Source organism: Cotesia glomerata, linkage group LG2 (assembly GCF_020080835.1).
Source record: "Cotesia glomerata isolate CgM1 linkage group LG2, MPM_Cglom_v2.3, whole genome shotgun sequence".
Taxonomy (NCBI): domain Eukaryota; kingdom Metazoa; phylum Arthropoda; class Insecta; order Hymenoptera; family Braconidae; genus Cotesia; species Cotesia glomerata.
The window spans coordinates 695528-707854 of NC_058159.1; the positions used below are offsets into that span (position 1 = coordinate 695528).

At 29.6% G+C, this 12327-nt stretch overlaps 1 protein-coding gene across 4 annotated transcripts in view; it reads right to left on the minus strand.

Moving 5' to 3' along the window:
* The window catches only part of LOC123258596 (hemicentin-1-like), a 68897-nt gene that overhangs the window by 4231 nt on the left and 52339 nt on the right, over window positions 1-12327 (minus strand). For all 4 annotated transcript variants that reach the window (XM_044718711.1, XM_044718714.1, XM_044718712.1 and 1 more), the window contains one exon: window positions 6926-7104. In XM_044718711.1, the coding sequence (XP_044574646.1) occupies window positions 6926-7104 (179 nt within the window). The remainder of the gene's footprint in view (window positions 1-6925; window positions 7105-12327) is intronic.

Below are 12327 nucleotides of genomic sequence, written 5' to 3' on the forward strand. Positions count from 1 at the left end.
GGCTGAAAACCAACATGGCTTTCGGCCGGGTTGCAGTACAATTGGTGCCATTTCGGAAGCGCTTTCATTTGCTAAACAAGCCTGGACGGGTCATCATCAGTGCCGTCCAGTATGCATAATGATGACGTTTGACGTCAAAAATGCATTTAATTCGGCAAGATGGCCGGATATAATGAGGGCGCTTCGGCAGTGGGTCTATCGGAGTATCTCATTCGCATCATAAATGATTACTTAAGTGATCGTTACTTGATGTATGAGACTACTGTAGGACAGGTCATGAAGGAGCTGAGTGGAGGAGCAGCGCAGGGTTCAATCCTCGGACCAGAACTCTGGGTTATCCTTTATGATGCACTTCTGCGCCTAGATCTACCGCAGGAGGTAAAGCTGGAGGGTTTTGCTGACGACGTGGCAGCACTAATACTTGCGCGGAACGAAGGCGAAGCGCAGGGATTGGTGAAGCTTGTTGCGGCCTCCATCAACGCATGGCTTAACGATCATGGGTTGATGCTGGCCACCGCGAAGACGGAGGTGGTGGTACTCACAGCTCAGAGGTGGTTTCCGAACCCCTTCCAGACTCAAGTTGTGGATCAACACATCGAGAGTCGGGGGCTCTGAAATACCTCGGAGTGACAATAGACTCGAAATTGACGTTTCGAGACCAGATTGTCAGTGTGGCCACAAGAGCAGCAACGACGGTGGCAAATCTTTCCCGGCTTATGCCAAATGTCGGGGGACCAAGGAGCAGCCGCAGACGAGCTCTCATGGGTGTCGCTAACTCGATTATGCTCTACGGAGTAGAGATATGGGGAGAGGCACTCAAAGTAGAGAAATATCGGAAGCAACTGGCATCGGTACAACGAAGAGGTGCGCTGAGGATAGCCTGCGCCTATCGAACGGTCTCAGAGGCAGCTGTGTTGGTCATCTCGGGGGTAATTCCAATCGACCTACTGGGTCTCGAAAGGAAGCGGATCTGGGATGCCCGGCGGGCTGGCGAAGGACTCATGAAAGACGTGAGAACCCGCGAACGTGAGGAGACCTTTGAGCTCTGGCAAGAGCGCTGGGAAACCGGGGAGACAGGGCGTTGGACGTATAGACTTATTGGGCAGATCCGTGACTGGGTACTGAGGGACTGCGGGGGGGTAGACTACTATTTCACACAGTTCCTTACTGGTCATGGACAGTTCAATGCCTACCTACATCGTATGGGGATCCGAAACGATCCTTACTGTGTTTACTGTCCGGGAGTTGCTGACACTGCTGAGCACACCTTTTTCGACTGCCAACGTTGGTCTGAAATACGACTGCGCTGGCGGGAAGAGAAGGAAGTGCCTCAAAGGCCCGAAGACGTCGTCCCTTGGATGCTGACGTCGACAGACAACTGGACAGCAATGACGGGATATGTAAGAGAGGTCCTGCTGGAGAAGAGAGAAAAGAGGAGGAAGAAGAAGAAAAGAAGAAGCGGAGGAATAAGATGAAACGGAGAAATAAGCTGCAGGAGCAGCGTGGAGGGGCCTGGTGCTGCGAAGTAATGCTAACGCGGTCCCGCAGTATCAGGTACAAGAGAGGGGAGGGTTTTAGTGAGTAAGAATCTCACACTACCGGCAACCAACATCACCAACATCTAGCCGGTGTCTATGAAGATTTCCCTCCTCTCGCCCAAAAAGCTCATCCCGATGATACACTCATCAAGACCTTTCATTTGAGTACCCACATCAATTTTTCATATATTTATATATATTATATATATGTATATATGAAAAATATATAAAAATTCATGTGGGTACTCAAATGAAAGCTCTTGATGAGTGTAACATCGGGATGAGTTTATATCTTTATAAATGTCAATAATTAAGAAAATACCTTGTATCTTGTCAACTACTGACATTTTTAAAAGTATAAGCTCACCTCGACATTACACTCATCAAGAGCTTTCATTTGAGTACCCGCATGCATTTTGATATATTTTTCTTATATACATATATATAATATATATAAATATATGAAAAAATGAAGTGGGTACTCAAATGAAAGCTCTTGATGAGTGTAACATCGGGATGGGCTTATCTTCAAAAACTTCAATATTTAAACAAGTACAGTGCAACTTAACAAAAGTCATTGTTTAATAAAAGGAAAATTTTATTTATTTATAGCTCACGAGTCACGGCAGTTACATAGTGACTGCAAGGTTGCTAGTCGTAATTTAAAAAAAAAAAAAAATTTCCAGAGAGTTAAGTTCAGTCAGATAACAATTATTTTAATTTTGAGATTTTTTTATTTTTGAGTCAGTGGAAAAACGTCTTGTAATAAATGGAATGCCAAGAAGTAACTACGATTAAATTCATTTATTTTAAGATTGAAAACTACATCATAGACAACAATTGACCCAGCTGTTCTTTCTCGTAATTTGAAGTCTCTTTGAATTAATATGGATGAATTAAATTTATTTAAATTGGATGCCGTGGGTTTTTCGTTGATTCTGTGTAAAGTCGTTTACTTAGAACTCGGCTGTTTGTCAACCGTTTGTAATAGTTTATAAAATAATTTGTATGCAACAAAATAATAAAATAAAAAATTCCGTAGCAATGTTTATTATATAGTTACAAATACAAATTTCAGATGGTAATTTTTAAAATTTGTTGAATTTATAAAGTTCGCATCAGTGATTTTATAAAGCTATATTTGTGCCGCTAAAATTATTATTATAAGTTATTTTGATTTTCATTGTTAATATTTTTACTGCGTATTTGCATAATGAAATATTTATTAATTAGGAGGATCGTTCCATTGTTGAGTTACAAATATGCTCGGTGAATATTTTTTACTTCAACACAAAAAGTAAATATTTTCATTGAATACCGAAAAATAAAGAGTTGTGATCATTATTGTATTGTGATTAAATTGAAATATACTCATAGGATAGTTCAATTATTATTTAACTACATCAAGCTGTGTTTACTCGATTTTATTAGTAATTAAATTGTATTATTAAAATTTTTCAGTTGTTTAATGTCCACTTGTTCAGTACATCGGAAAGAATCTGATAATTTTGCGGTATTTACTTTCAGGTTGTAGTGTAATTTTAAACATCCGAAGAAATTAAACTAAAGAAATTTAAACATTGAAGAAATTATTTTTAAAATTAATGATTGTAGTCATTTTTAAGGCCGACAATATTGTCAGGAATTGTTAGCTGAGATATTTTTTTTTTTTCATTTAAGAGACGCATTTTATTGATACTTGAATGACATTTGCTGTGACGGTTGCAGAGATAGATAGAACAGAAGTTGACAGTTGTCAGCGAAACCTCGACCGAGTTATTTCAAAAGATAAAATAAATTTAATAACCATAATTTACGAGCGTAGTCACCGGCACGGATAAACAAAAAATAGCGTCAGTTTAATAACGAGTTTCAAAATAAAGTCATTCAAATCAGTTGAGCTTTTCGTAGATTTTTCGTACCACCAACGGAACAACTGACAAAATAGTAACGTGTGTAATGCACAAGTCAGTCTAAGAACAAGTTAAATGTTTTTAAAATTTCGTAGGTCGGTTAATAATTAAATTAATCTAAATGGCGACAATGCCAAGAGAGCCGTCAGATGTCTAATTAAATCTATAGCTTGAGTAATTTCTGACCGCGCACTAGCTTAATTATTCTTTCAATACTGCTGGAGAAAACTATATTAATAAAAAAACTCATAGACGTAATCAGGTTAAATACAAAAATTGTAACCGCGGCTTTTTTACCGATGCCTTTGCTGCCGGCTGACCAATTTCTACTTTTTTCACTTTATTCATCAAATCTATAAATTTTCACTCTTCTACAATTAAATCTAGATACAATTATTTTCTTCGACCAATATAAAGATCCTCTTTAAAATTTAATTTAAATGACATTAATATCAACTGAATTATTAAATCAGAGCAAATTTATTTCGGAGCTGTCTCTTGACATATCACTTAAATTATTTATTAAAATAAAATAATTTCTCATAACTAAATTTGCCATAAATATGATATTAATTATCAAGTCACTTACAGGTCAAATTTTATTTATCAAATTTATAAGTTTTCACTCTTCTACAATTAAATCCCGGAAGGTATGTAATGCACAAGTGAGTCTAAGAAGAAGTTGAATGTTTTTAAAATTTCGCAGATCAATTAATAATTAAATTTATCTAAATGGTGACCGAAAATTTAAATTACAAAAAATTATAAACCCATTTTTTATTTATTTATTGATTAAATAAAAATATTATAAAAATCAGTTTTACGTGACCTTATATTGTACGCTATAGAACAAAGTTTTGAATTTTCTCGTTAACCAAATTGGATCAAATACTTCCTCGCCTTTAAAAAGGTCCATCTCCGAGGTTGTAACCTCAGGCGCTCTTTACCTCTCAATTTTTCGTGTATGGATAAAATATAAAATATAAATGATTTTTCATTTTTTTTTCTGAGATACAATTACGTATAAATAAAAAAAGATTGCTTGTGTCGCAATATCAAAATTGTTTTTATTTTTCGCAATATTGTTTACCATGTATAACCATCAGATGACAACAAGGACGAGGATGTTCGCTTTATAAACGTGACATGAAAACGGATGATATATAAAATACTAGACAAAGCTTCTGATCGCTTTCTTTAAAAAGTCTCCATCATGTCTAGTGCACAGACCCCGATAAAATATTAAAAACAATAATATTTTATGTATGTTCTCTTGCTTGTAAAATGTAAGGACGTAAATGGGTTTGTTTTATAGCTCGAATGCACAATATAAATAATAAATAAAAATATTGAAGCTTAAACTCTATTAATTTAAGCTCACAGGGCATGTTATAATTATTGTTATTTTAATTCTTTTTAATATTTTATTGGTTTTAGCGAAAATAAATACGCAGTTGTATTTTTGCAAAGCTGTTGATCAACAATATGATATTTTTCTTTTCATGTTTTGTTTATCTGAATAATTTATTTCACGTGTTGTTAATATTGTAAATTGTTAATTGAAAAATAAATGCAATTAAAAAAGGATTTAATATTTTACTCAGAGTTTTTAAATGGTCGAAAATATTTAATCCAACTGGGATTTAGCTTTGTGTTAAGATATTACTTTATATGAAATAAAATTCTTTATTGACTACGTTTTTAGAACAAATAAATAATACTTGTATTAATAATAATTATATTATTGAAAATTATAAATTATAATAACTAAACTATCCGTCATTATAATTAAAAATCTGTAATATATGACATATATTTTTAAATGTTAAATCAAATGAATGATACTTGTATTAATAATAATTATGATAATTTGTAGATAATAATTGTGGATTCTATATGGGAAATTTTACTCAATTCGAGATAACATCCTGATTTTATAATATTTTATTAAAATGTATATTTGAATGTTTTGGGTAAATAAATGTATCATATCGAGTACGAGTTATTGTAATTTAATATTGACAATAGGAATGAAACATTCCTATCAATAATTACTTTTATTAAGTCTTAATTATTTCATTTCGCAAATAAATTATTATATTATTATTTCTATGGTAACCGAGGCAAAATGGGATCTGGTATTGAAGCTGAGGAATTTATTTGATGGAATAAAATTCGTTATTGATTACATTTTCAATACAAATGTAAAGTAATTTTGTTTGTAATTCTTGAATAATAAATACGGCAGAATGAATTTAACAACAATTTTGTATTTGATCATTCGTACATCTGCTTGACGTTAATCGAAGTTTTGAATAAATTTAAACTCCCTCATAGTTTGATAATTTAATTAACAATCAAGAGTTACCGGAAAAACGATAAATATTTAAACCTTCAAGTCGAAACAAAAATTTGGGAATTGGTTTGGTCTGAAGTTTTAGCCTTGGCTCTCTAAGGGAGTATTTCCAACATAATAGTCGCTAAAAGCATTTAATGTATGGCCGTTAAGCTGAGAGAGAATTTTTAAATACTTGGATTGACTATTCTTTCCACCCAAGTACAGCCTTTAAAAAGTTTAAATTTTTTTCTCGGAGTAAATATGTCACCCTGTCATTTCCGTCAATCTGCTTTCGTTATTTTTTTTTGGTCATTCAATTTTTTAAATCTGTGTTATTTAATTTTAATCAAATACTTCAAATAATGGAATCGGTATGTACGATATGTTTAATATAAAACTGGGGCAAAATCGGCTGGGAAAAAATGCCGAGGTTAGAATTTTTCATAAATTAAAATTCAGAGGAGTTGAACAAGCCTAACTGTAGTTTTCATAAACAAACCGTATGAGCAAATCCAGCCGCCAAAATTTTTCAATAAAAACTAACAATCAAAAATCATTTCTCTAAAATTATATTTCCCTATTTCCATTTTTATTCTCCCTTGTATCTACGAGAATATTCAAAATTTTTACGTTTTTATAAACAATCACAATTTTTAGTAGAAAATAGCCCAAGTTTTTTTACATTTCTCAAAATCAATTTATGAAAGCAAAGAATTTGTTTTAATTTTTGTCTTGGATTCTTACAAAAATAAAAAAATAAATTTCTCCCTTATTAGTTTAATAAAAAAATAACTAATGGTTCATTTTTTATTAAAATAGAAAAAATCTGCGGTTCCGCGTAGAATAAAGAGTAATGATTTACAAACCCGTTAGACAGTATAATAAAACAGAAGTTAAACTTAGATAATTACAATATCAGACAGGTATCAGTCGTAGTTTATTGGGTTAGTTATGTCTCGGTACCGAAACAAACGATAAATTACATGAGCAAGATAATTAAATGGAGGAAAGGGAAAAGATGAGGTAGAGGATGAGAGAGGGTTGCGCAAAAGGATCTAATGAAAATCAACGACTCGTCGAGAGACGGTAGACGAGAAATCGAGAGATGAAAACGAATAGCTTGGGAATTCACCTACCATTAAGTACGTGTACTAGGACACTGGCTGACTCTGCTGTAGACGGAGCGCAGGTGTAATTGCCGGAATCTGTTGGGAGTGCCCGAGAAATCAACAGACGCGATGTCCTGGTCTGTTTCTCCGTCACGACACTGATTCCTCCTCGTTGGCTGTAGTTTATCACATGCTCACCTCTGTACCTTTAATTCACAAAGTGATACTTGTTTTCAAATTATATAACATTTGGCTCCGTTTTTAAGCACCTACGCGAGAAAAACTGACTTTTCTTCTCTAAATAAATTGCCAAGTGTCATGTACTGAGAAAGGACATATTACTTTTTCTCGCAATAAATTTTATCAAGTTCTCTGAAATTATTTTATGTTGAATTTGCAATAAAGTCACCTTTTGATATAATATTTCCATTACTTTTTTTCAAAGGAAAAAATTATTGTTATGAGTTACGATTATTAAATTCCACTTTAAATTGTCAAATTTGGTTATTGCTAGAATCCTGAAAATTTATTTGTATTAAAAAATATTTGTTAATAGTTAATAAATCATTTATTAGAGATCACTTTATAGTATTCAACAAATATTTTTTAGTATTTAATAAATCTGATATTCATCTATTAAATATTAATAACTCTTTTTAAATACTAAGAAATATTTTTTAAGGACTAAAAAGTGGTCTGTAATAAGTGATTTGTTAAATATTAACAAATATTTTTAACTATAAACAAATTTTTTTATAAGTGAATGCAAAAAATTTTTTTAAATATAAACATTTATTGTTTATTATTATATAAAATAAATGGGAAAAAAGAATAATGGATGTATAAATTGCGATATATATGAGATGAAAATTCATTTACGGTTGTAAATAATTCATCATTTTTATTAATGCATTTACACTCCCACTAGCTATTAAATTGTGGATATCTGTTGATTTCTATTAGTTATTTTATGTGTTTGCTTTTGATTTAAAGCCCAGAGATTGTTTAATTTTCCATTTATATAAAATTAAATAAAAATTTCTCCTCTAATTAAATTTTGTAATTAATTTTTTTAAAAATTTCTCTAATTAAATATAATTGTAGCCAATACTTATATTTTATATTTAATTAAAGACCTAATTGTTAGTTCAATAGATGATAAATCCCTTAAATTAACCTTTGAATATGTGTTGAAAATAATTAGATATTAAAAACACGACATTAGCGTTTTCATTATCCATTGATTTGAGGTTTCCATTTGAGTTTATGAATAATTTAATATACTTCTGTTAATTTAAAATACTGGCGTTGGTTGTTAATTTATTTTTGTAATTTGAATAAATTTTGTCGGGAAATTTTATTTATTTGTAACTTAAACATTTCTACTGCGTAAAAAAGTAATGAGATGCATTTATTTTTACGATTAATTTAAATCCCACATCCTGTTCTCGGGATTTATGATAAATAAATTTCTTGATCAATTAAATTTTTAAATCCAAGCAGCTCAGCCAAAGCTTTTAAGATTAACCGTCGGATTTTTATTAATAAATAAAAAGTGTTCCAGACGAAATCTTTAAATTTTGACAAAGTTAATGAAAAATGGTCGATAAATTGACTGAATAGTAAGTTACCATGTTTAATTAACATAAATTCGAATAAGTCTCCAACAATTGACTGCAATTGCAATGAACCCAATTTGGAAAAATTCCATAACTGAAATTACGATTAGCACTGCGTTAATCTCGAAAAATTTTCTGTCAAATTTACACAACTATTTTTTCCTTAGGAGTGTGAGTGCTTACATTTTTATAATACAAAAGAAAAGTAATTATTAATGCCGTTGATTATTGATGCGACGTCAGTTGAGCGGTTGCGATGCTTTGAAAAAAAAAAAAACGATGTACATTACTAAATCATAAATCGATTCATTTTTATGTAAAAAAATCATCGACAGAAATATACATATATATATAAATACATTATTTAAATATAATAATTAAGATAATGAGAATGCGACTGGTAGGATATAAGTATTATTATGATTATTAATACACTAATGATAAGTAAGTGCGCATTAGTCAAATATAAGAAGCTATAAGCTGGTAGTTATATTATATTATAAAATATAAATATTATTTAATAATGTTATATTATATTATATTATATTATATAATTGAAATCACGGTGTATATAATGAAGATATTAATTTATTGGTTATATTTATTTTGTTGAACCTAGTTGTATTATTGCAAACTCGGTAAATATAGTAAAGAAATGGATTATTTGTGAAAGGTATACTTGTATTTTATTATTTCCTTTTCCATTAAATTCTTTATTAATTTATTTACTTCCTTTGATCTTATTGGGGTGAGTACCATCAAACCTAATTAAAAATATTGTATATTTTATTCCATACGACATAATTATTTTAATTGTAGTCAGTAATGTTGCTACATATAGTAAATAAATTACTTTCAGGTTGGAGTATAAATTTAAATATCTGCATCGAAGAAATTATTAGTCAAATAGAGAATACAATGCTGGTAAATGACTCGATATTTACACTAAAATAATATTAAAGTTTATTTTGTTCCTGGGGAATTGTAATGTTTGATTAATGTAAGCATTGAGTAGCTGTTTTAAGTCTCGGATTTCCCTTTTCACTAATATGAACATATATATGTAATATAATATCAATAATTATACGAAAGCAACGTTCTTACTCTGTAATTGCCTGTTATAACTCATTTTATATTTATATTGACGTTATTTAAACTTTCCTCACCGGCGTTATTAAATACTGTGATATAATATTTGTTAATTAAATTATATTGATTCAGTAGCAGTAATAACCGTCTTGAATACTGGAAATTAATATTACAATTAATTAATTTAATATTATAACTTTTTAAATTAAGGTAACTCTATCAATTTTCTATCAAATATAAAAAGACAGGTCGAAAAATATTTTTTTTTTGCAATTAAACTCTTTTAAATAAAAAAAAAATAAACACATATAAGAAGAAGCTTTTCTTATCTAATTAATGTCACTTTAAACTCAATATCTCATCGTATAGATAATTCATTTCATAACAATCGAGTTATTGACAAAAAATTAATATAAATTGAAGCTTACGCCGGAGTAATTCGATCTCAGTACGGGTAACTTTTCACCTTTTGGTCCGGCAGCTTCATTCATAATGTAATAAAAGACTAATCCATGCAACATCACTGTCGAGAAAGGTTGACTTCGCTTGACCTGAGCTGTCAATAGGTCAATACATGATACTGATATCTACTAAATATTTATGTCGGGACTTACAAAGGTAAGTTTAACAAAAAATATTCAAGCAATTTTTCTGAGCTAATTTTTTTTTTATACAAAAAATATATTGGAACTATAGAAAGTTAATTAAATCGTGATCCTGGACCGGAGAATAATTTACAATTACAGAGTTACTTCGCTATAAAGTTAAAACTTGATAGAAGTTTTATAAAAAACAGATTCTGATTATTTTTACAAGATTGTACATTGTATGGATAAAAATAATACCAAAGAGTCTTGCACAATCATGTTGTTGTGAAATCTTATCAGCGAGAAATTTAAAATAAAATTTTTGTAAATATCATTTCAGCTTCTACATTCCACAGTGAATATTTTAAATTTCAACTTTAATTTAAGATTATATTTTAAGGACGAGATATATGATAAAATTGATTCAATTTCTTAGAAAAAAAAATTCCCACGATTTTTTTAGAATCTTCAGTATTTTTTTTATTATTTAAAATTACAGATTTTTTTTTAATTTTATTTTTTTTTTCCAATTTGGAGTTTAAATTTTGATCTGAAAAAATTAATTCCCGACAAAAAAAATTCCAATTTTTTTTTAATTTTCTTTTTTTCAATTTGAAGTTTATATTTTGATCTAAAAAATTTAATTCCCGAAAAAAAAAGGTTCAAAATAATTTTTCTGCATTTTAAATATTTTTCTTATTATTTATAATCAAAATTTGAAGAAAAAATTTATTTCACTTTAGAATTAAAATTCCAACTAATTGATAATAAATACGACAAAATTTAAGAAGTTTTATCGTAAATTCAATATTTGACGCATAATTTTTATTTTAAATTAAAATAACAATTAAAATATTTTCAATACAAATAAAAAATATTTTTTTTAACTATTTACATTTTATTCAAGATATTATTTTTCTAAATGAAAATTTATTTTATTTTATTTTATATAATATTCTCAATGCAATTTCATACTGTGTACCTTATTTGTAAGTATTTAATGCAATGAACTAATAATAACAATAATAATTTTTATTTTAAATCCGGATAGGACACGCATAAAAATGATTTTGTTGGAATAACAAAAGACGGGATAACTGAAAAATATGTTCTGGTAACAAATGAGTATAGTTATAGTTACAAATCCATTAGTTGCATTAACAAAATGTTTTAAGTTGTACTAACAAACCAATCTGTTAAATCACCAAATCAATTTGTTGTCCTAACGAAATCATTTTATTGCAATAACAAAACTAATTTGTTGCTAAAATATTTTCCAAATCAGATATCACTGATTATAGCATATTTTTAAATTATGGATTCTTATAAAATTTAATGTAAATTTATTTCTTATTTTAATATAATAATTTTGCTGTTTCAACAAAAAAATTTGTTATACCAACTAAATTATTTTGTCAAATCTACTTAAAGATTTTGCTGTTGTAATCAAATTGTTTTGTTGTTATAACATATCAATAACTTGCTATAACCTAAATTTTGTTATTTTAACATATACTAGAATTTGAATTTGCGCGCGCAAGCGCGCGCCTGACTGTAGCATTTGCATATATTTTCATGCTTATGATATATTCGACCAATCACGTTACGAATAGTTTGATGCCACATACATTTCATCTCAATTTTATATTAGGATTTGTTATCCCTATGTTAACAAATGTATTTGTTACTAGAACATATCTTAGGTTATTTTAACAGCCGAGACCAGTGATTGCAGTTTCAATCGGCTTAGCGAAACGAATGGAAATTTTGAAAAAACGTTTTTAGAGATAATAGATAATTTAATAAACTATTTCACCACAAAGCGTTTTTTTAAAAAATTTCATTCGTTTCGAGAAACCAATCGAAACTGCAATTGCTCTGCTGTTGGGAGTGCGACAGAGATAGTTCCGTTGAACTCCGTGAGAGCAAAGCGAGAAAAAGATGGTCTCGCCTGTTATTAACAAAATTATTTTCTGCATGTATCTAGTTCTATTTATTGCAATTTCAAACATTAAAAATAGTTGAATTAAAATCACAAATGACACTGTTGTCTAACGATTGAACATGACACACGACACTGTAATACAGGAGGGCCGATAATAAAGTGAATAAATAAAAATAAAAAAATAAGCAG